At 45.4% G+C, this 25,502-nt stretch overlaps 1 protein-coding gene across 4 annotated transcripts; it reads left to right on the forward strand.

Annotated features, from left to right (window-relative positions):
- Positions 1-11,309: 11,309 nt before the first annotated feature.
- Positions 11,310-24,769, forward strand: LOC129837990 (DNA-binding death effector domain-containing protein 2-like). 4 transcript variants are annotated; one of them, XM_055904601.1, is made up of 7 exons: positions 11,310-11,402; positions 12,093-12,631; positions 13,101-13,229; positions 13,362-13,508; positions 22,059-22,446; positions 22,711-22,774; positions 22,890-24,769. In XM_055904601.1, the coding sequence occupies exons 2-6, from the start codon at positions 12,145-12,147 to the stop codon at positions 22,748-22,750; spliced, it is 1,191 nt and encodes a 396-aa protein (XP_055760576.1). In that variant the 5' UTR covers positions 11,310-11,402; positions 12,093-12,144; the 3' UTR covers positions 22,751-22,774; positions 22,890-24,769. The 4 variants fall into 4 exon arrangements, with proteins under 4 accessions (XP_055760576.1, XP_055760579.1, XP_055760578.1 ...); XM_055904602.1 differs by lacking the exon at positions 11,310-11,402 and adding an exon at positions 11,409-11,805; XM_055904604.1 differs by lacking the exon at positions 22,711-22,774.
- Positions 24,770-25,502: the final 733 nt, after the last annotated feature.

The raw sequence follows: 25,502 nt of genomic DNA on the forward strand, positions 1-25,502 counted from the left end.
TCCAAAACTAGCGGACCAATGGAGACTCATTGTCTACGCCCCCCTCTAAACCACGCCCTTCACGGAAAAATAATGCCAAAACTCGCAATCGAAAAGACTGGCAGTGAAAACAAAGAAACAGACATTGAAAGCAAATATGCAAGTAGCGTAACCAAAAGGTAGTACATGCAGGCAAGAGCGTATGCAAAATGTATTCAATAGGGAAAGTTTAACCGAAAACGATTTTTGCATTCGTTTTCAAATATATATATTTTTTATAATTTGTCATAGAGTTTTGCTCTCGCTTTAAAATTATTTGCTTACACGTTTTTGGGTTTTGCTTTTGATGTCTTATTTTTGTTTATAATTCTATACATTTTGCTTTCAATTGTTTGGTTTTTGATTTCACCCGTCCTCGAAAATATAATGTTTACATTCTCAACTTTATTTTTCATGTTCACGATTTATTTTATTTTGAATTCAATACATATGGCGTGAAATTGACCCCATACAGTTGCACATTTGAATGCATTGAACCGAAATGTGTCTTCCCCATTTAACCCAACCCCTCTGAATCAGAGAGGTGCGAGGGGCTGCCTTAATCGACATCCACGTCATCGACACCGGGCCCTTACGAAAAAAGACTGCAGTCAGAGTGCAGTATACAGCAAAAACTGCGTACAAAATAACAGCTTTTTTTTACTGCAGAAATGTTGCCTGTAATTGCAGTTAGAGTGCTGTATAACTACAGTCCAACTGCAGTTATTCTGCATCCAAAATACCACAATGAATTGCAGTTACTGCACTTTCAAAACTGCAATCATTTTTTGTAAGGGGGGAGCAGTTGTTGGGGGTTAATTGCCCTTCTCAAGGGCAGAACAGCATATTTTTCCACCTTTCCAGCTCAAGGATTCAAATCAGCAACCTTTTGGGTACTGGACCAACTGCTTAACAGCTAGGCTACCTTGTTTTTCCAATCAATGAGCTGTATAATGCTTCTTATATTAATAGGTCAGTGTTGCCCCTGGATACAGCATTATTCCTTTTTTTAAATTTACACCCCTTTCCTCCCCAATTTCGTGATATCCAATTGCAATCCAATTACGATCTTGTCTCATCGCTGTAACTCCCCAACAGGCCCGGGAAAGGCATAGGTCGAGTCATGTATCCTCCGAAACATGACCTGCCAAACCGTGCTTTATAATACCCGCCTGCTTAACCCGGAAGCCACCAATGTGTACTGTTCAACTGACAACCGAAGTCAGCCTATAGGCGCCCAGCCCGCCACAAGGAGTTGCTAGAGTGGAATGAGGCAAGTAAAGCTCCCCTGGCCAAACCCTCTCCCAACCCGGATGACACTGGGGCAATTGTGCGCCACCCTATGGGATTCCCGATCGAACCCGGGTCTGTAGTGATGCCTCAAGCCCCTGGATACTGCTTTTATCAATCCTAACCATCTCAGGTCTATGATTACAGGAGTACACAATAGGCATATTCTTCATCACATCCTTATGGGCCTTGGCCACTCCAGAGCCATGTATTTATAATATCTAAATACATTGCTCTGTGCCTCACTATAACCTTAAAGGCAGCATATACTAAAACAATCTGCTGTACACTAATTGTTAACACTCACACTTTGTGTCCATCTCACCAGATTACACAGCTTCTCTCAGTTGCACCTTACTGGCGGCATAATTTCAGCTTCTGAGGGACAACAACGACACCGTCCTCACAGCCAAGAACCAGCTCTGGATCCAAAATGATGCTTTGACTCCAACTCAAGCTGAGCTGCAGAAAATGAACAGCTATGTGGCTGTGGTTAAGGACCAACTTGAGAGAGACTACATGTAACTTGTCGCAACCAAGGACCAGTCAGAGAGGCAACATAGAGACCTTGCTGCTTCTCATAACCAATTAGAAAGAGAGTATGAAGGCCTACTGACATCCAACAACCAATTGCAAAAAAACTATAGACCTGACGGCATCTAAAAACCAACTACAGAGAGAGATGAAAGATCTCACATGAACCAGGGAACGGTCACAGAGACAACACCTGAACATCAGTGCAGCTTAACGCCTCGATCACACCGACAGCGTCATTGCATTTTGGTACACCAGAAGTACATTCATTTCCAATGGAATGCTGCGTTTGCCTTCCAGCATTGTAGAGGCAGTTGCAGTGCGTTCTGTGTGGTGCATACGTTGGATTTATCCAATACATGCATCAAACTGTATGTCTAGACGGCTCGACAGAAATGGTAGCAGAAGGTAAATGTTGAACTTTTGTTGCAAACATATCCAGATGATGCTGCGTATCATTTTGCACAAAGACGCTGTTGGAAGATTTTCTCCTCCAGGTGTTACTTCTTCTCCACTGAGAGGAGGGGCTGGAGCAGCGGTCGGGTCGACTGTGTTCAACAGTGCGGAGATCTGGTGGTCATTGACAGTCCAGAGGAACAGGTGAGAGACTTTGTATTGGAGATGCGCAGAGGTAGGTTAGATCTATGGTGCAAGGTGGTTGGGCCCGAAGACAATCTTTACTCTGGTAGTAATACAGGATATAATACGCATAGATTATGGGCATTGGATGTATAAAAATCAGTGTATCTCTGTGGACTCCCCCAGGTAGAAAGAGTGCTGTGAGTGTGAGGAGAGAGTGTGTGCCTCCACCCTCAGAGAGACCAACCCTTCTCGGAGCTGGAGAGAAGAGACCTGCAGCATCATGTCTGGATGTATCTGTGAGAGCCCAGCGCTCATACGGTCAGAATATATATACACTGCTCAAAAAAATAAAGGGAACACTTAAACAACACAATGTAACTCCAAGTCAATCACACTTCTGTGAAATCAAACTGTCCACTTAGGAAGCAACACTGATTGACAATAAATTTCACATGCTGTTGTGCAAATGGAATAGACAAAATGTGGAAATTATAGGCAATTAGCAAGACACCCCCCAAAACAGGAGTGATTCTGCAGGTGGTGACCACAGACCACTTCTCAGTTCCTATGCTTCCTGGCTGATGTTTTGGTCACTTTTGAATGCTGGCGGTGCTCTCACTCTAGCGGTAGCATGAGACGGAGTCTACAACCCACACAAGTGGCTCAGGTAGTGCGGTTCATCCAGGATGGCATATCAATGCGAACTGTGGCAAAAAGGTTTGCTGTGTCTGTCAGCATAGTGTCCAGAGCATGCAGGCGCTACCAGGAGACAGGCCAGTACATCAGGAGACGTGGAGGAGGCCGTAGGAGGGCAACAACCCAGCAGCAGGACCGGTACCTCCGCCTTAGTGCAAGGAGGTGCACTGCCAGAGCCCTGCAAAATGACCTCCAGCAGGCCACAAATGTGCATGTGTCAGCATATGGTCTCACAAGGGGTCTGAGGATCTCATCTCGGTACCTAATGGCAGTCAGGCTACCTCTGGCGAGCACATGGAGGGCTGTGCGGCCCCACAAAGAAATGCCACCCCACACCATGACTGACCCATCGCCAAACCGGTCATGCTGGAGGATGTTGCAGGCAGCAGAACGTTCTCCACGGCGTCTCCAGACTCTGTCACGTCTGTCACATGTGCTCATGTGCTCAGTGTGAACCTGCTTTCATCTGTGAAGAGCACAGGGCGCCAGTGGCGAATTTGCCAATCTTAGTGTTCTCTGGCAAATGCCAAACGTCCTGCACGGTGTTGGGCTGTAAGCACAACCCCCACCTGTGGACGTCGGGCTCTCATACCACCCTCATGGAGTCTGTTTCTGACCGTTTGAGCAGACACATGCACATTTGTGGCCTGCTGGAGGTCATTTTGCAGGGCTCTGGCAGTGCACCTCCTTGCACTAAGGCGGAGGTACCGGTCCTGCTGCTGGGTTGTTGCCCTCCTACGGCCTCCTCCACGTCTCCTGATGTACTGGCCTGTCTCCTGGTAGCGCCTGCATGCTCTGGACACTACGCTGACAGACACAGCAAACCTTTTTGCCACAGTTCGCATTGATGTGCCATCCTGGATGAACTGCACTACCTGAGCCACTTGTGTGGGTTGTAGACTCCGTCTCATGCTACCACTAGAGTGAGAGCACCGCCAGCATTCAAAAGTGACCAAAACATCAGCCAGGAAGCATAGGAACTGAGAAGTGGTCTGTGGTCACCACCTGCAGAATCACTCCTGTTTTGGGGGGTGTCTTGCTAATTGCCTATAATTTCCACCTTTTGTCTATTCCATTTGCACAACAGCATGTGAAATTTATTGTCAATCAGTGTTGCTTCCTAAGTGGACAGTTTGATTTCACAGAAGTGTGATTGACTTGGAGTTACATTGTGTTGTTTAAGTGTTCCCTTTATTTTTTTGAGCAGTGTATATATTTTTTACCTTAATTTACCCTTAGGCCAGTTGAGAACAAGTTCTCATTTACAACTGCGACCTGGCCAAGATAAAGCAAAGCAGTAAGACACAAACAACACAGAGTTACACATAAACAAACGTACAGTCAATAACACAATAGAAAAAAATCTATATAGTGTGTGCAAATGAGGTAAGATTATTGAGGTAAGGCAATAAATAGGCCGTTGTGGCGAAGTAATTACAATTTAGCAATTAAACACTGGAGTGATAGATGTGCAGAAGATGAATGTGCAAGTAGTGATACTGGGGTGCAAAGGAGCAAAAAAACAAAACAATATGGGGATGCAGTAGTTGGATGGGCTATTTACACATGGGCTATCTACAGGTGGGCTATATTCAGGTGCAATGATCTGTGAGCTGCTCTGGCAGCTGATGCTTAAAGTTAGTGAAGGAGATATGAGTCCCCAGCTTTAGTGATTTTTGCAATTTGTTCCAGTCACTGGCAGCAGAGAACTGGAAGGAATAGGCTTTGGGGGTGACCAGTGAAATATACCTGCTGGAGCGTGTGCTACGGGTGGGTGCTGCTATGGTGACCAGTGAGCTGAGATAAGGCAGGGCTTTACCCAGCAGACTTATAGATGACCTGGAGCCAGTGGGTTTGGCGACGAATATGAAGCGAGGGCCAGCCAACGAGAGCATACAGGTCTCAGTGGTGGGTAGTATATGGGGCTTTGGTGACAAAACGGATGGCACTGTGATAGACTGCATCCAATTTGCTGAGTAGAGTGTTGGAGGCTATGTTATAAATTACATCACAGAAGTCAAGGATCGGTAGGATAGTCAGTTTTACGAGGGTATGTTTGGCAGCATGAGTGAAGGATGCTTTGTTGCAAAATAGGAAGCCAATTCTAGATTTAATTTTGGATTGGAGATGCTTAATGTGAGTCTGGAAGGAGTTTTTATAGTCTAACCAGACACCTAGGTATTTGTAATTGTCCACATATTCTAAGTCAGAACCGTCCAGTGTAGTTATGCTGGACGGGCGGGCAGGTGCGGGCAGCGATCGGTTGAAGAGCATCCATTTAGTTTTACTTGCATTTAAGAGCAGTTGGAGGCCATGGAAGGAGAGTTGTATGGCATTGAGGAGGTTAGTTAACACAGTGTCCAAAGAAGGGCCAGAGGTATACCGAATGGTGTCGTCTGGGTAGAGGTGGAGCAGAGAATCACCAGCAGCAAGAGCGACATCATTGGTGTATACAGAGAAAAGAGTCACCCTGAGAATTGAACCCTGTGGCACCCCCATAGAGACTGCCAGAGGTCCGGACAACAGGCCCTCCGATTTGACTCACTGAACTCTGTCTGAGAAGTAGTTGGTGAAGCAGGCGAGGCAGTCATTTGAGAAACCAAGGCTGTTGAGTCTGCCGATAAGAATGTGGTGATTGACAGAGTCGAAAGCCTTGGCCAGGTCGATGAATACGGCTGCACAGTATTGTCTTTTATCGATGGCGGTTATGATATCGTTTAGGACCTTGAGCGTGGCTGAGGTGCACCCATGACCAGCTCGGAAACCAGATTGCATAGCCGAGAAGGTACGGTGGGATTCGAAATGGTCGCTGATCTGTTTGTTAACTTGGCTTTCGAAGACCTTAGAAAGGCAGGGTAGGATAGATATAGGTCTGTAACAGTTTGGTTCTAGAATATTGTTACGGAGTCTAGTTGATAGGTAATCGACTAGTTGGACTGTTCCCCAGACTCCAGGCGTAGGGATTTGTACAATGCTTAACAAGGCTATTGAACTTAACATTGGTGTCTGTCTTTATTCCTTAATCCAACCTATCATACAGAAACATGGTATCAGAAGTGGCTCGGAAAACACACGTTTGTTATTTTTGTAGCTAAGTACAGTATAGGCGCAGTTACGTTCCATATGCGAACACAAGCCGTTTCCTACTCACAACACTGATCAACTCGTTGTTAGCTGGCTAGCTAGCATCACTACCTACCTCCATGACTGAAGGCAAAGAAATCTCCTATTCCATTGCTATGGCAGCGAACATTCCGCCACCAAATCACATGGTTCTCACAGGGGACTGGAATACTAATAGGGACAACTTCAGGGATGAATTCGAGGACTATGCGCTGGCGACCGGTCTACATGAGAAACCCAACGAGGTACAAGCGGCAACTCTGAGGAGTTTAATGGGCAGCGAATGCAGGCATATCTACCGGCACAATCTCACCCTCACGGCACGACAACAGTGTGATGCAAAGGCTATATTGGATGCATTGGAGAATTACTTCAAACCCGCCAGAAACGTAATTTACGAGCGGTTCGTTTTCGGAAGCTGCAAACAGGAAGAGGGTGAGTCAGTACACAACTTTGTAACCCGTTTGAGAGAGAAATCCGCCACTTGTGAATACGGGGGATTGAAAGATGAACTGATTCGTGACAAAATAGTACTGGGAATTGCAAATGAGAATACGCGCCGGCGTCTACTGAGAGAGAGAGGCTTAACATTAGTAACTGCCATCGAAATGTGCCGCACTGCTGAAGTCACTGACATGAGAATGAGAGCAATGGAAATGGAAACCCCACGCTCCGACATTGATACTGTTCACGCTGTTGCTAGGCAGACATTCAGACAAAACCAATCGAGGCAGAGTAATTCACCACGAACGGTGAACACAGAGAGCCCCGTAGCATGTAAATACTGTGGGAATACACACACACGTGGCAAAGAGCACTGCCCGGCCTACGGAAAACCATGCAGAGCTTGTGGAACGAATAATCACTTTGCAAAAGTGTGTCTCAAAAGCAAAAGAAGGGTGCGTGAGGGCAAGATTCACTGTGTTGATGATGTTACTCAATGTTCAGAGCTGAACAGTGAAAGTGACATTTACATGCATGAATCCATTGGGGCTGTACACTCAAGAGGGAAGAAATGGTTTGTGACACTACGATTACACAACAAGCAACAACAATGTCAACTGGATTCGGGTGCTACATGCAACGTAATGAGCTACAAAGACAAAATCAATCTGGCACCTGACACACATCTATTTCCCAGCGATTCTAGACTAAAGCTGTACTCAGGAGAACTAATGAGCTCTATGGGCACCTTTGAGACCGAATGTGTTATTCGGGGACGCAAACACAAGCTGGAGTTTGAGATTGTGAAAACCAGTCAAAATCCTCTCCTCTCAGGCTCTACATGCGAACGCCTGGGACTGATGCAGTTCACTGTACCAAATGACCTGCACATTGTGGATCATGTCCAGCATGGACCCCTGTCCAAAGAACAACTACTCAGCAGATATGACGATATATTCAACATGCCCGTTGAATCAGTGCCTGGGGAGGTACACTTTGAAGTGGATGAGAGCATTACTCCAGTCCAGTGTGCTCCTCGCAATGTGCCCATTGCAATGAAAGTGGCTGTGAAGGCCCAGCTGGACAAGTATGAGGCCGATGGCCACATGACATCTGTGACTGAACCAACTGACTGGATCAGCAATATGGCCATAGTGAAAAAAACAGAGAAGCTGAGGGTCTGCATCGACCCAAAGCATCTGAACCAAGCACTGAAACGATCCCACTACATCATGCCGACACTAGAGGATGTCCTCTATAAGCTTCCCAAGGCCAGGATTTTCACCTTGGTGGATGCCCGAGATGCATTCCTTCAATGCAAGCTGGACGAAGAAAGCAGCTTCATGACTACCTTCTGGACCCCCTGGGGTCGGAAACGCTGGCTCAAGCTCCCGTTTGGTGTCTCAGTGGCGCCTGAGGTATACCAACGCAAGCAGCACGAGTTACTGGCTGGGCTCAAGGGCATTGAACCCATCGCCGATGATATCCTGATCGTAGGCTGTGGTGAAACAGACGAAGAAGCAGAACGCGACCACGATGTGAAGCTCCTGGCACTGATGGAGCGCTGCCGATCAGTTAAGCTTCATCTTGGCCTGAAGAAGCTGCAGTTCAAGGTGAAAGACGTCCACTTCCATGGCCACATTCTCTCGGCAAAAGGCCTGAAGCCGGACCCAGACAAGGTCCAAGCGATCCTCGACATGCCAAACCCGTCTGATGCAAAAGGAGTACAGCGTCTCATCGGCTTTGCAAACTATCTTGCAAAGTTCATGCCACACCTATCAGCAGTCTGTGAGCCTCTGCGCCGGTTGCTGGACAAAGACACACCATGGCACTGGCTACCCAAGCACGAGGCCGCAGTGCAGGAGATTAAATCTCTGGCTTCATCCATGCCAGTGTTGCGCTACTACGACGTCACGAAGCCTGTCACAATCCAGAGCGACTCTAGCCAAAGGGGACTTGGATGCTGCCTTATGCAGGAAGGCCAGCCCGTTGCGTTTGCCTCGAGAGCGCTCACCCCCACCGAACAAAACTATGCACAAATTGAGAAAGAGTGCCTCAGCATCGTCTTCTCCTGCCAGCGATTCCATCACTACTTATATGGTCGAGAGCTGGTCACCGCTGAAACTGACCACAAACCACTCATTGCCATATTCAGTAAACCTCTCCTCAACGCGCCCACGAGGCTTCAAAGTATGCTCCTGACTCTGCAAAACTACAGCCTGAAGGTCATTTACAAGCCAGGACCTGAGATGTACATCAGCGACACACTGAGCAGGGCAACAGCACAATGTACAGGTAGAGGCACTGCCTATCAGCGGCAGGCCATCTGTTCGCTACAGCAGGAACAATAAGATGTTCAACAGATCAATCAGGCAGACTACTTAAACGTGACAGATCACCGCCTAGCCCAGATCAGGCAACATACTGACAAGGACGAACACCTACAGTCACTGAAGTCCATGGCTCTCGCAAGTTGGCCATATCTGAAAGAGGAGACACCTTTCACAGTGAGAGAATACTGGACCTTTCGAGATGAGATCAGTGTGCAAAATGGCGTCTTGTTCAGAGGTCAGAAGGTCATTATTCCCAAATCACTACGTCCAGAGATGCTTACCCGCATACACTCCAGTCACGTTGGAGGTGACGCATGCTACCGTCAGGCTCGTGAAACATTATACTGGCCAAACATGCAAGCAGAAATTAAAGACTTTGTCAGCAACTGTACCACATGCAACGAGTACGCTCATGAACAGCAAAAGGAAACCATGATGTCACACGAACTGCCCACAAGGGCCTGGCAAATCATCAGCATGGACTTATTCAGCCACAGACAAAAGGACTATCTTCTCCTCGTTGATCATTACTCTGACTTTTGGGAAATTGAACTGCTCCCTGACTTGTCTGCAGAGACGGTCATAAAGCGCTGCAAGGCGCAGTTTGCAAGGCAAGGTCAGCCTGACAAGGTAATCACGGACAATGGCCCACAATTCACTGCACAGTTCAAGCGTTTTGCCTCAGAATGGGAGTTTGACCACGTGACCTCCTCTCCAAGACACCCAAAAGCAAATGGCAAGGCAGAATCAGCTGTCAAGATTGCAAAAAACCTGTTAAGCAGGGCCTTGCGCGACAGCAACGACCCATGGAAAGCGATCTTACAGTGGAGGAACACACCCACCGAAAACATGGACAGCAGCCCAGCACAACGCCTTCTGTCCAGACTTCTGAAGACTACTATCCCCGTAGCTAACAAGCTACTTGAGCCCTGCGTCATGGTTGGCGTCACGGACAAACTGCGTCACAGAAAGCAGCTCGCTAAGTGCTTCTACGACCGGACTGCTCGAGACCTACCAGAGCTGGAGGTGGGTGAAACTATAAGGATGAAACCGCTGCCGGGAGACCACACAGGACTTTGGAGGCTGGGCACATGCCTACAGAGAGTTGCACCACGTTCTTACCTGGTGGATGTTGGTGGCTCCCTCTATCGTCGCAATCGGGTGGATCTGCGCGTAGCAGAGCAGACAAACCAGAACATGCCATACACTCACCTAGATGAGCTGGATCACAGTCCAGACCTAAGGGTAAGGGGTGCAGAATTGAGACATGAGCCAACTGAAGGTGAAGCTTCTACCCCACCAAACTCTCCAGCTCGTGGCCCTAATCCTACCCCTGTCAGAGCCAATACTTACTCACGGGTGGGTCGGCTGTGCAAGCCACCGGACAGGCTTACTCTGTAAGCAAGAGACTTAACTTGTTGTCTGTTAATTTTAAAAAATATTTCAAAAATTAAAAATTTTTAAAAAAGGAAGATGACAGCTGAAGTAAAAAGAAAATGTCATGCTTTTCAATTGTTATGACTTGACTGTTAAGAACTCAATGTTATGCCGTTATGTTTGCACTTTCTATTGAAAAGGATGATGTTACGGAGTCTAGTTGATAGTAATCGACTAGTTGGACTGTTCCCCAGACCCCAGGCGTAGGGATATGTATAATGCTTAACAAGGCTATTGAACTTAACATTGGTGTCTGTCTTTATTCCTTAATCCAACCTATCATACAGAAACAAATATCTCCCCCTTTGACGAGGGGGATGACCGCTGCAGCTTTTGCCATATAGACACACAGAACACATTTATATGTAGCCTTAAAATCCTCCAATAAAATAAAACATTAATTCACGATGGGGCGTAATTTCTTGTGGCAATAGCATAGCGGTGCTGGTCATAGTACAAGGTGAAAACAGGATGTTTATTAGATATTCCGGGAAAATGATCTGATATGTCATACTGTCTTGAATCAGCAATACTGCCTCATTCACATTCTTCATGAATAAAATGAGTAGGTCTGACTACAGCATCTTCGTCTCTTTGCTAACTACCCAGTACTACCCACTGTAGTTAGCAAATGGCGGTAGATCACTGCCAACACGTCTTAAAAATTAAGTGCAGTGATTGGTTACTGCCTGTTGATGTTTTACTGCCAACTCTGCGTGCGAGACGAGGCGTATTCATTAGTGGATTCAGTTGCAAAATGTTTTGCAACGAAAACGAGTTTCTATTGGCAGGTCCCTCCCCGCTTCGTTCCTGTTCCATTTTTTCTGTTTGCTTCTTCGAGTAAATGGTTTCCGTTTTGCAACAGGAAAAACTTTTAAAACCGAATCTGACTAATGAATACACCCCCGCTGTATTGACAACATTGACCATCTTCGAACAACGAAGGCGAGTTTCACAAAATAACACATTATTTAGATTGTTGCAACGATTAACAATATTATATTGACAATGAATTACCGCCTTTAGTCTTTACATGTATTTGAACGTCTTGATTCATCTTCATGGTATAGTCAGCTGTTGTTGTTGCTAGCTAGCGATAATTTCGTAGCTAACGTTAGCTATCTAGCTACCCAAATGGTTCCTCCAGCTGCAACTAATTATTTTGATGTTTCCATCTAGCTTGCTATCAAATTGAGACAAATGTAGCTATGTATGAGGGACCATCTCTATTTTGGACCGTTTTCAAGGACTGTCAATCTGAATTTAAAGTGCAGTTTTTTTTCTTCCAGTGGAACGTCTGTTACGTAACGTAATTTGTTGCACTGTCAACACAGTTTGTACTTGCAAGGTATGGTGGCTCGGCGAGATCTCGAGCTCTGTAACGTTGCCACAACGAAAACGAAGTAGCTTTGTGTTTCACACCTCCACATCGCTTATTATTAGATAGTTGCTTGCATGTTAAAGCCTATAACTGTCCATGTCAAAATCGTATGGTCCATTCGCGTTGTGGCTGCTATCTGGCTTGTTATTTCATAACCTGATAAACCTAGCCAGTCCTCCTGTTTAGTTTGACTTTTTGAGTCGTTACTTCATTGCTACTCACATTGTCTAATTAACTTTATTCTTATCACATAGAAACGTCTGGCCAAGGTGCATTGGGAAAGGATAGCCAGCTAGTTTGTAAACAATGGCAACCATGCGTCGTCCAAGGTACTCTCTCCGAGACTCTCTGTACTGGGATGAGACTGAGTGCCTGACGTACTATGGGATGCTCTCTCTACACGAGATGTTTGAAGTTGTCGGTTCTCAACTGACAGAGACAGACGTTGAGGTGCTGTCGTTCCTCTTGGATGAGACCTATCCGGCTGGAGGGCACCCCTTGGACCCAGCTGGCTGGACCAGCGAGCCCAGTGAGGAAGACCTTGAGGCCAGTAAAGGAGTCTCCCCCAGCCCAGTGCTCCTGGAGGCCTGGCGGCGGTTACAGCCCAAGGGTCCTGCCTTGGCCTGCCCTACTGCTGCCCGCCACAAGCCCAAGAGTGGTCTAGAACTGCTGCTGGAGCTGGAGAGACGTGGGTACCTCAGTGAGGGTAACCTGGAGCCCCTGTTGCAGCTGCTGCGAGTCCTGACACGACACGACCTCCTGGCTTTGGTGTCCCGCAAAAAAAGGAGGACAGGTAAGGGACATTAACAGAGTGCTGTTCATAACTGGAAGCCAACATGCAGTAATAGAGATAATGTTGTCATAATTTACATTTACATTTACATTTTAGTCATTTAGCAGACGCTCTTATCCAGAGCGACTTACAGTAGAGTGCATACATTTTATTACATTTTACATACTGAGACAAGGATATCCCTACCGGCCAAACCCTCCCTAACCCGGACGACGCTATGCCAATTGTGCGTCGCCCCATGACCTCCCGGTTGCGGCCGGCTGCGACAGAGCCTGGGCGCGAACCCAGCCCAGCCTGGGCGCGAACCCAGTGACTGGGTTCGCCTGTAGGCCTAATCACCTGTAGACCTACTTTTCCCAGCAGATTAAAGTCAGACACTGACACAGCAGAGTGCATACAGAGTGCATACGCACTCTGAGTACATACACAGCAGAGTGCATACAGTGTCTGACTTTAATCTGCCTCTCAGTATCACCAGAACGTTTCAGAGTGGACTACGGGACAGAGGACAGAAGACAGGTTTGCACATCTGGACTGACTGACCCCTGTGCACAGACAGAATCACATGATGAACACGCCACACAGCAATGGAGGGGGGGTAAGCTACTCTCTGGCACAATCTGCATGCCTGAACTTGTCTCTAAGAAATGTCAGTAACTGTTTCTGAAATTGTCTGGATTTGCACCAGTTAAACATTGCTGATTGGCTGGTTTTTGTGTCTGTCCAATAGGTGTTGACTCTGCCAGGCCAATGCCCGCCCCCCTACGGAAGAAGAGGGGTAAAGGCCGCCGCTGGACCAGCAAGCCCACCGCCCACAGGAGAAGAACGGGCATCCCCGAAACGCCTCCCCCACCTATACCTGAGAAAGTGACCTGCGGTAAGACAAGCCTCCATGCCTTTCTCTTTCTCTCTAGTTTCCCTTCCATCTCTTTCTCTATTTTCTTTCCATCTCTCTCTTTAACCCACTTGCTCATTCACCACACTCTCTCTTGGTTCCTCTCTTGCCATTATACATGTGTCTGAGTCTCTCTCTGGCTTATATCCATTTTCTATCTCACTTCTAATGAGAAGCTGTAAGCACCATCACCCCAACAGTCCTTAATAACAGTGATGATACTAAAAATCTCTGCCATATCAGAATGTCCCAGGCACCACCTTGTTTCACCAGTAAGTTTGAACTTAAAATGTCCATATCAAGCAACCTTGAATCCATGTCAGTCAGTGCCATGTTCATGTCCTCACATAAGATAACGACTTCAGTTTGCTCCCTCTGCTCAGCCTATACCCTGACCATAAGCTGACCGTCCCACCCTTGCTGGTTTGAGAATGGTTTGCATGGGCCTCCTGGGAGATCAATACTACCCTGCAGGCATGTTGGACTGAGTGGGCTGTGCTGTAACGCTACTGTGAGAGCAGAGCATGTGTGAATGAGTGACCGCTCATCAGTAAATACAACCCATACTGACTGGCTGTGTTTGACCGGACTTAACCCCTCAACCTGGTCATCATATGCTCTCTGTGGTGGTGAAACTGTCTCACACTCAAACATCACCAGGGTTTCAGACAGCGTTTTACACACTCCCGGGGTCTTTGATTGTGTGCTCCCTGCCACACTAACAAAAATAACAACCTGAAACTGAATGAAATTAAATCTATCTGGTCTGTTGTTTCGTGATGACCGTAGCACAGAGTGGAATTGGGTTGGCTCGCCTACAACTCCCATCTATCAAATATACTAGGCCTATGTCAGCCATTGTCTTCACCATTACCCGCTAGTGTCTCAAACTGAATAAGCATCCAGCCTTAATACTTGCCTTTTACCTATCCTGGCCATTCAGATAATGGGGAGGACACAATGGAAGGAAGCCTCTTTAGACTATTGAGATGCACCCTCAGTGAAATTCACACACCCAATGCACAGCTGTGTGAGTTAGCGTTTCTGTCTGAGCTCCACACAGCACAGCATTGTGAGTCAGCGTTTCTGTCTGAGCTCCACACAGCAGTGTGAGTCAGCGTTTCTGTCTGAGCTCCACACAGCAGTGTGAGTCAGCGTTTCTGTCTGAGCTCCACACAGCAGTGTGAGTCAGCGTTTCTGTCTGAGCTCCACACAGCAGTGTGAGTCAGCGTTTCTGTCTGAGCTCCACACAGCACAGCAGGCTTAGTGTAGTAGTGGGACATGGCATTTCAATGTGGCATTCAACCATAAACTCACAAGCGTGTAATGTTTCAATGGGACATTTCGGCGTCAACCCACAAGCTCGTTAAACGGAACAATTTAGTCTGTTCTGTGCAGACCAAAATAATGTTAAGCTGCCTTGCTCTTTTGTGACAATACTTGTGGGAAAAATGTATGCTTTAGACCTACATACCATAGCTGCCACACATGGTTGGAATGCTGCCTCGTAATCACTAGCCTGTGGTCCAGACTGAGGCCCAGGGGAAGGACAGCTAGGTGGTTTACTGTCTTCTACATTCGGTCTTTCACTTTATACGTCCACTATATACTTGTCAACCGAGCTTGTCTTTCTTCTTCATATAGCATAACTACTAGCCTGGTCCCAGATCTGCTTGTGTGATCATGCCACTCCTTGTCACTCATTTTGCATGACAAGGAGTGGAATGATATCTCAAATTGACTGGTACCCAGGCTACAAAACTACTGCTTGTGCTATCCCTTTCTCCATTTTTCTTCTCTCACTTTTCATCTCCCCCGACATATCTCCCTCTCTCGCACTTACCCAGTTTTTTTCAGCTCCTGTTCTTAAGAACCCTGCCTGGTAGGTCTCCTGTCTCTTATGTTGGTAGTACTGTCTGTCTTCTTCTATCCCTAACAAAGTTTAGAGAAAGTCCCGCTGAATTTCTGAATGTGTACTGAACATATAAGTTGAATTGATAGCCTCACACTTGCTGACATCTTCCCAGACCAGGGTGCGGTTTCCCAAAAGCATCTTAAAGCTAAGTTTGTTAGAATCTTTGTAGGAGCATTATTAAATCTCAGAGCTGTTTCCCAAAACCTTCGTTATTAACGTTACACTTGTAATCTAACGCTTGTCTCAGACCACTCATAGAACAGCTAAGTGGGTCTTTAGATGCATTTTTTGCCCTCCCGCGTCACTTTGTACACAGAAGAGCTCCGCTAAACATAGAATCACATGGTTTATCCGCCTCTGTGACCGCTTATAACTTCCGAACAAAGTCGACTACAAATACAAAGTTGACAATGTCTTTGCAATTGATACAAACAAGCAGCTTATACAAATTTTGGTGAAATTAAAACGTGAGATGTCTACATTAAAATATACATATAAGTAGGCCTATTTCAATCATTTATGGAGTTATATTTTGCTACTTGTAATTTGTCTGTATATATTTCATGCCTAATGTGTGCAATGATGTGCCAAATCTTGATTATCAAATGTTTTATATAACTAGGCAAGTCAGTTAAGAACAAATCCTTATTTACAATGACGGCCTTGTTCAGGGGCAGAACGAAAGATTTTGTCATTTGTCATCTCTGGGATTCGATCCAGCAACCTTTCAGTTACTGGCCCAACGCTCTAACCACTAGGCTACCTGCCGCCCCTAATGTTAAGGTTAGATTTGAATGGAGAAAGCTGATCCGAGAGCAGAGTTTCCTTTCTTTCAATACTATCAGTATCGACACAAGCCTCAACGACACACTTGGCGAACGTTCTCTCTGCGCGGTGTTTTTGGAAACACCTAAGTTCAATCGCTATCGGGAAACCGGGCCCAGGTCAATAGGCCCTTAGCCCTTCCAGTTCTGTTGCTGTACCTACCCTACCTGACAGCCAACTAACCCCTCGTACTGTGGCTATCCCAGACACAGCCACTGCCACAGCCTGACACGTACTAATGAATGATACTGCTTATTTATCAATATGATCTGATTTTTAACAACTTTTCGCAATCCATGAAGTCTCTTCTTCAGGGAGACAAAGATGTTTATGATTTTACACTGGCTTCGTAGCGCTCAAACATAACACTGCAACCCTTTCAAATGTGCCATTTTGTCCCCGTCGATCAGAACAGCCTTCTCTAAATCAACTGCACTAAGTGCCCTGTGATCAAACCCAAAACAATCTACCGAGGGATATCTGCCCCTTGCCCTCTGCAGTAGCCTTGCCCTCACAGTCCCAGCCATGTACCATACACAGTGTTGTTGCTTTGCCTCTGAACATGTTGCTGTCTTGACTCCGCATTTGATCCCCACCAGGTTGACTCAGGATTGTGACTCAGATCGAGTAACCTAGAGAGCGGACCTAGAGAGCGGAGAGAAAGGCTGGACAAAAATAAAAGTCTGGTCTGGCCTTTCACTCTGTCCGTACGATCTGCAGTGTGTGCTCACCTCAGTCGCTCGCTCTCTCGTCAGTCTGGCCCGATGCCCAAGGTAAAGAGGCCCTCCCCTTCAGAACGAGGGGGGGCTGCCACTATGCTCTGTGTTCAATGCCTGTGTATTATTCTAGCTATCCTGTTCCTCCTTACACCATTCAGAAAAAACAGTATGCTTTCCACAAAGTGTTCTGGAATGTTCCATGATTTGTCTATTACTCTAAAGAGGGGTGTTGGCCTCAGTGTTTCACAGAACTGACCAAAGTGTCCTCGGAAATATGCGTAGAATATTCCAGAAGTTTCTTAATCACCGTAATGCGACCTTGAACCTGACCCCTCTTCTGAATACCATGCTCTGACTCTCCAAATGACTCAAAGCTCAAACTGACCTGAACATTTTTTCTTAAAGGGGTAGTTCACTTCAAAGCCAAAGTTTGACAGATGTTTTCCTCAAAAGTGATAACTGGAATAACTAAATATTCCACACTGTCTAGTCTGGTGTATATCCCACTACATGCATAACGAAAACATCTGATTAACTTTAGTTTTGGGGTAAACTACTCTTCTAAAGCAGCCATCAAAATGGAGCCTTTTAACTGAGTCCCAATGGTTCTTATGGCATCAACTTCAGTAGATACCTCTGGTCAGTGATCACAAATACCTTTCTCAGAATTCAAACAACCCAACTGATTCTGGTTTACTAAAACAAAAAGAGACTAAACCCATTCTGGAATCTCAATTAAAAAATGTCAAACTGGTCTCAGAGATCCATTGATCTCAGTCCTCTTGTCAGTCTGAACTCGAATTCTATCCTTTATATGAACATAAAATGACAGCTTCTCTGGAACCTTTGCTCGAGCAGTTCTGAGGAAAATGACCCAACAGTGTTGTGTTAAGGGCTGTGTAACCGCATGCTGTATCTCATCTCTGACCCCTGAATGAGCTCCCAGTGTGGGGAGCAGAGATAGATGGGACAGTCCAGTCCAATGCTGCCTCACAGCATTCAGACCAAACCCATTACTACCTCTACTATCTTACCAGTCAGTTTGTTTTCACATAATCAGTTCCTTTTCTCAGTTCAAACGTTTCAGTTACAGTATTTCACTTATTTGTGGTTACAATTTCTCATGCCAAACTAACCTACGTTTAGAAGCGACGTAAAACTGTCCACCTAAACCGTAATGTTAAACAGTGGATTTGGAGGCATCAAAAACAATTCAAACTCCAAGTGATTGCCTTTGAACCAGTGTTAAGCTTGCCTGCTTGATCTTGAGAAACAACCAAATTGACAGATATCCAATCCAACTGTGCTTGTCTCTTTCTCTCTCTTTCTCTCCTTTCTCTATGTTCGCAGTTCAAAACAGACCGACTCGTGTGTCAGGAAAAAACATCCTCTCACACACACTGAGAGGGAGAGAACGAACACTAAATGCTCAAACCACACAAACCAAAAAAAGAAAGAGAGCTTTGGTCAAAGGGGAATAGAGAGAGGTCTATCTACCTGTCTCTCTCTATCCCGACCTCTCTCCCTCCCTCCCTCTCTTGGTCTGTCATTCAGCAGAAAAACGGATCGATAAAGAGTTGAAGCTCTTCGCACCAAGTGACTCCTCGTAAATGGGTACTTTTCTGTGGGGTGAATGGAGAATCTAACCAACTCCTTGTTTTAAAGGGAGAAAAAGAAAGTTGTGCCTCCTAATGTTCTGTCTAAATGGATCTATCTGTCTCTGATGAAGCGTAAAGTACTCTGTAACCTTAACAAAATCACTATGTACCCATTGTTTTAAAGGGCCTTCCTTTCCTGGTGCTCTCAGCAAGTCCATTTTTCACAAGTAGGTAGGAAGGAGCAGTCATTTAGAAGTATGGGGACATTGTGTAGTAGGTGTTGATGTCACAGTTCCCACACAGTATGTGACCCATGTCGCTAGACTTGTACATTGCAAAAGTGCACAATTGTTACAGTTTTACTCAGTTTATTATTTATCTGACATGTTTTACCATATCGACAATTGACAGGGGTATTATGCAGTCCAGGTAACTTTCAGATGTTATTAGTTTGAAGCTGACTTTCAGTTTCCTCTCAGAGCAGTACTGTGCCTTGTCAGCTGCACATCCTGTTTTAGCTGATTTGACACCCTGCTGGCAGGGAGAGATAAATGTATCCCCTAAAGCAGGGCTTCCCAAACTGGGTCCTGGGGCCCCCCCTGGGTGCACATTTAGGTTTTTGCCCTAGCGCTACACAGCTGATTCAAATAATCAACTAATCATCCAGTTTTGATTATTTGTGTCAGCTGTATAGTGCTTGGTCAAAAACCAAAACGTGCACCCCTTAGGGTCCCCTGGATCGAGTTTGGAAATACTGCCTTAGGAACAAACCATGTATTTTCTGATACAAAATGCCCTCAAATTGACAATGTATTTCCTGAAAGGGTCCATGATTTTACATGCAGAACCATCTCCCCAGAGTAACAATGGGGAGATGTTGGTGAGACATTGGAGTAGTGATGAGGGAAGGCAACCCTTCAACTATTTTTCACAACATGTCAGATTATAGGGCTGTGTGCATTTAGTCTTATTTTCGGGACTGTATGCGTCTTACTGTTCTCTATCAACCTCATTGACAAATGTCCTAAGAGCTGCTGTATCAATAGAGACAGAAATGTTCCTTGTACCATAACTTTGCCTCCTGGAGAAAAAAAATATTCAAAACACCTTCTGTATCCGATTTCTTTGTGTGCAAACTAACAGTTGAACTTCATGAAATATGATCATGATTATCATATTTGGCCTAATGTGATATAAGACATATTCTAGCTATCTACTTGCAGTTGATCTTAAGATACATTATTGTTACTGTGTTGTACATCAGAGCATGTTTTCAATGTTGGCAGCAAATGTAGGAGATCTGTCTAACCGGAGGATGTCTAACCTCCCCGATGGTCCAAGTAGTATGTGTTTTTATCCCCTCCTCATTGCAACCAAGCAAAGAAAGAAGGAACCAGTGTTTGGTTTTCTCTTACAAATGTTAAGAAATTCAGAATCAATTCAACATTTGCATTTCTAATGTTGGCATTTTCCAAAGCTGCCCCCTCCAGAGGCTGTCCCCCATGGCCCTGAACAATAATGTGGATGGAGACAAAGAACTCAAATGAATCACATATTCTAAGGAACAGTCATGTCCCTGGTTCATTTGGTACAACATTCCAGTTTAAATTGTCTGGTTTTATGTCTTGTGTCCTCGTTAGAGGAAGCAACTATTTGTCAGTTTCTCCTTTACCCAAACCTGGCTCAGTGTCTTCAGAGACCAAGGTATGTTTAGGTACCCAGTTCCTTGTGTATGGTACTACTACCCCCCCCCCCCCATCCTTTCCTTTCTGCCCTTTCCGTTCCATATTCCTTGTCTCTCACACTTAAAAAAAAATCCAGTTCTACTCTTTATCGTTCCTCCATTTTCTGTTACATGAAGTTGGGGAGAGCAAGATCGGTGGGGGTAAATCCAGATACACAGTTTGACAAATTATCCTCCATGTTGGCAACAAACATTCTTTGACAAGAATATTCTAATTTGAATAATTGTTTTCTTGGAACGTTTGGTGCTAACATGTTGCCGTGAAAGTAGTCTCAAACAAAGTTTGCCAATCTATTTACATCTCTGGTGGGGTGGGGTAGTGTGGGACTGGGAAGGTTTGGATTTTTTGTTGCAGCGAAGTCGGAAGGCCGCTGGTTCTGCTGGGCGCTTGGTGAATAATGGCAGTAGAGGAGGATGAGACAGAGGTCTGCTTGCCTTTGCTCAGTACAGTATGTATCTCCTGACCCATCTAACTGTACTGTTGCTGCATGACTGCTAATTCTTCTGTTTCTGAAACAGAACAAAAACATGTCACTGAAAGGTTGCTATCCATCTCAAGGGCTGTTTACAGTGTTAGAGTGACCTAACAAAATCCTCCAACCCTCACAACAAGTAGCATTTTATTTATGCCTGTTTTGTGCCACCTATAACTCATTATTAGTACAGTGTAACGAGCTTTGTAATTACTCAGAGAAATGGATTACATAGTTATAGCTCTATCTTTCAGTGCGTAGAGGTTTTGTGTAGATTACAGTGCCTGGCTGAAATCTCCTGGGCGAATAATGATGGGGGGTGGACTATTAGAACTGCACAGAGTGGTGTGGTGGTGTTTTTCCCTGATGAATATGCTTGTTATCCATCCTCTGATTTCACTCTACTACTTGACCGGACCAGGTCATATTTGTTCCCACTGTCAGGTTAGTGATAGTAGACGGCCTGGTTGGTATTACATTCACCTCTGTGCTCCACAGCTGTCTTCAGTTCTGCCTTGCCTGTATCACTTTTAAAGACAGACTTTTGTTATCAACTGTAGTTAATGACACAGCAGTGTCCTACACCAAATCAAATCCAAGTTTATTTGTCACATGTACCAAATACAACAAGTGTAGACTTTACCGTGAAATGCTTACTAACAAAACCGTAACCAACAGTGCAGTTCAAGAAGAGTTAAGAAAATCTAATACCAGTAAGTATTTCTATGTGGTATCCTACACTAATCACTAGTTTAATGTCAGATACAGTCCTGTTGAATGTAGTATGCTCCCCTTAAATATTCTTTACTTTGGCACTTGTCTATCAACCCTCCCATAGCCTGTTCTTGACAATTTTTGGGATAATATTCTGTGATTACGGCTTTATTTGAAAAGTTTTCTTATCATTTTATTTTGTGTTTTTGTCTCTATCTCTCTCTTCCCTTTGTTCTGACTCTGATCCCACCCTCCTTCTCATATTTGATTTTCACTCTCACATGTACTTGATATATCTCACCCCGCTCAATCTCCTGCTTCTACAATTTCCCTCTGTCCCTTTTTGAATATGTTTCACCTCTTTGCACCCTAAAATCACCTCTCCTGTGCCTCCTCTACATCTACCCCTCTTCTCTCCTCCCCTACACCTTCCTCTCCACCACTCTCCCTCCCTCTTCTACCCATTCCTCTTCTCTCTCTCTGTCCCCTTTCCTCCCTTCACTCTTCCCCTACCTCCATCTCCTCACCCTCCCCCTCCCTACAGACATTCGTCTGCGTGTGCGAGCAGAATACTGGGAGCATGAGTCGGCTCTGCGCGGCGGGGTCTCCTCGGACAAGCAGCAGCCCCTGGAGCGGCAGTTTGAGCTGTTCAGTCGTGCCACCTCCGTGCTGCGCGCCCGCGACCTGGGCTCCATCATCTGCGACATCAAGTTCTCAGAGCTGGACAACCTGGAGGCCTTCTGGGGGGACTATCTGAGTGGAGCGCTGCTAGAGGCCCTGAAGGGGGTGTTCATCACAGACTCTCTGCGGAGGGCGGCGGGGAGAGAGGGGGTCCGGCTGCTGATCAGTGTGGACCAGGATGACTACGAGGAGGGTCGCAGACTGCTGCTGGATGCACAGGAACAACAGGCCGGCTGCTGGGGACGAAACAGGTGAGCCTCATTGCTCTCTCCATTCTGGTTCTGTTATACTGTGTTAGTAAGCTGGTTTCTTAAAGTACTTATCTGTTATGTGGTATGTACTGGGGCCATGCTGACCACTACAGGGGGTGGGGGGGGTCATAGATATGGACTTGACTGGTGGTCATGAATTGGAATAGCTATGTAATGCCACCAATAACCACTAGATGGCAAACTTTGCCCACAGGCATCAGAGCCAATAACAACTACCTGGTCTCACGTTGTCATACTTCCTAGACGCAACCTGAGAAAGCTGGTTATGGACGTTCGGCTCTGACAGACAGACAGGCAGCTGTGCGAGGTTGTGTTAATCATTTTCGGCTCACGACAGTTCACACAACAGTTCTAGAATCCTCAGAGACAATGAATAATAGTTGTAATTCTAACCACCGTCCTCCACTATGTTCCCTCTGCAGGTCATGAGCCCAAGGATAGAGGAATGAAAAGGAGAATAAAACATGAAGAGGAACATTTTCTTTTTTCTCTCCTTTTTAAGTCTCTCATGCTGAGAACAGAGAATACAGCCACTCCTAGGTCAGGGGAATAGTCCCCAGTGAAAACAGCCAAACTTGAAGTGAAGGCAAACTGGACTAAAAGACTTGACACACGGTTCTGTTTGGAATTGATAACACAAGTTGCACAGAGCCTAGATGCCCTCACGGCACTGAGGAAGAGAGTGCCTCTGAGACACACAGAGAGAAACTAAACTTCCACTGTAACACACACACAAACTACCACTGTATCTAACATACACGCTCTGTAAAATCATCCACACGATGAACCATCAGCGCTGCCTGTAAGACTCATTGAAGCCTAGAGACATTTCTTGCTAACAGTGACAGCCCAGATACCAACTAGACTGTGCGCTAATGCTGAGAATCTCTGGTTATGTTTGAGGAGCGTGTGAGATGCCCTGCAAGGCGAACTTCACCCGCCTAAATATTAGTTTGCGTTTCCATTGAAATGTATGATTTTGAAAAGATGAGCGAGACTGCAGCTCTCAGACACTGAGGGAGAGATGATGGGAAAATGAGATTATGTTTTGACCTTTTGGGAGAGAATTAGAAATAGATGGCGAAGTGAAGACTACCTGAGGACAGTGTAGTGGACAAATCGCTGGTCCTTCGAGAACTCCAGTCCACACACACACACACACACACACACACACCATGATTACAAGCCACTGGTAGTCCCATCACTGTGCCATGCTAACCCAGGGCCTGATAGCTGTGGTCAGTGGCCATCTCATCTCAGATGCCAGGAGATGATGGGAGTGATTACCTCTCAACCTCAGCCAACCATGGAGAACTCATCACATCACCACAAGTTGTTGAACAGCAGCTGGGATAACACACACTAGGCTGTGCTCACCCCGGCTTCCAGCAAGGCCACTGCCTTTCCCATTGGAACTGGAGCACAGGACAGTGCTTCAGTCAATAAAACTGATGTGGAGGAGATCAAAATCAGAAGGATACATCCTAGTTCCACTCAGTCCTGCCTTGTAGGCCCCACTAGAGTGGCTCACAGAGCGCTGTCTGTCTCTAGTCTAGTCACCCTGGTGGAACTAATGCCTGAACTCCTCTGAGTGGGATCAATAACCCCCTCTGTCTCTCCACCACCACCGTGGGAGGAGAAGGAGTAAGGGGAAAGAGAGGAGAGGAAGAAGAAAGAGAGGAGAGGTAGGAGAAGAGGGAGAGGGGGGAAGGATCCCCACCTCCATCCCGCCTTTCAGCTCCTGGACAGCCGCCTCATCCTCTGCAGGATAAGTCTCCTGATGCAACCAGGCTGCCTGGTCTGCTACAGCACTGTGTCTGGTTCACACAGCCCTATGAGACCAGGGATGGAGGCACTCAGGAAAACCTTAGTAGTGTTTTGCTTTTTCTGTGTTTTGGTATATGGATTCGTTAGTGTAGCTTTGTATTGTTCATAAGAGAAAATAACAAAAATACTGTGTGTTCTAGTTCATTAACTTAGGGTGAACTTTTGTTTAAGTAGCTGGATATTTTATTTAGGCACTGCAAAAGTGCTGTATATTAGTTTAATATATTAGTGGAAAGTTGGAATTATTTCAAATAAAAATAAATGATTTATCAAAGGTTTATTGCATCTATGATGTAACCGTTTCTTCAGAACATATTCACACCCCTTGACTTTTTCCATATTTTGTTGTTACAGCCTGAATTTTAAATGTATTAAATTGAGATGTGTCACTGGCCTACACACAATATCCCATAATGTCCAAGTGGGATAATGTTTTTACAAATGTATTACAAATTAAAAGCGGAAATGTCTTCAACCCCTTCAAAGTATTCAACCCCTTTATTATGGCAGACCTAAATAAGTTCAGGAGTTAAAAAATAATTATGCAATTTAACATGTTTAACATGACCTTTGAATGACTAGCTCATCTCTGCACCACACACATACAATTCATTATCTGTAAGGTCCCTCAGTCAAGCAGAGATTCAACCACAAAGACCAGGGAGGTTTTCCAATACGTAGATGGGTAGAAAGAAAAAAAAAGACATTGAATATCCCTTTGAGCATGATATTCATTTAACTTTGGACGGTGTATCAATACACCCAGTAACTACAAAGATACGTGTCCTTCCTAACTCAGTTGCCAGAGAGGAAGGAAACTGCTCAGGCATTTCACCATGAGGCCAATGGTGACATTAAAACAGTTACATAGTTTAATTGTTGTGATAGGAGAACTGGGGATTGATCAACAACATTGTAGTTACTCCACAATACAAACCTAAATTACAGAGTGTAAAGAAGTAAGCCTGTACAGAATACAAATATTCCAAAACATGCATCCTGTTTGCAATAAGGCACTAAAGTAAAAATGGCAACAAAATTAACTTTGTCCTGAATACAAAGTGTTATGTTTGGGGCAAATCCAACACATCACAAAGTACCACTTATCATATTTTCAAGCATGGTGGTGGCTGCATCATGTTATGGGTATGCTTTTTATCAGGAAGAACTAGCAAGTTTTTACTTATAAAAATAAACTAAATGGAGCG

Source organism: Salvelinus fontinalis, chromosome 38, assembly GCF_029448725.1.
Source record: "Salvelinus fontinalis isolate EN_2023a chromosome 38, ASM2944872v1, whole genome shotgun sequence".
NCBI classification, from domain to species: Eukaryota; Metazoa; Chordata; class Actinopteri; order Salmoniformes; family Salmonidae; genus Salvelinus; species Salvelinus fontinalis.

Bases quoted from the DNA above. Each gene is read 5' to 3' on its own strand.
- LOC129837990 (XM_055904601.1), top strand. From the start codon at position 12,145: ATGGCAACCATGCGTCGTCCAAGGTACTCTCTCCGAGACTCTCTGTAC. The intron at 12,632-13,100 runs GTAAGGGACATT...TCTGCCTCTCAG, and splicing joins CCGCAAAAAAAGGAGGACAG to TATCACCAGAACGTTTCAGA. The intron at 22,447-22,710 runs GTGAGCCTCATT...CATACTTCCTAG, and splicing joins GGCTGCTGGGGACGAAACAG to ACGCAACCTGAGAAAGCTGG.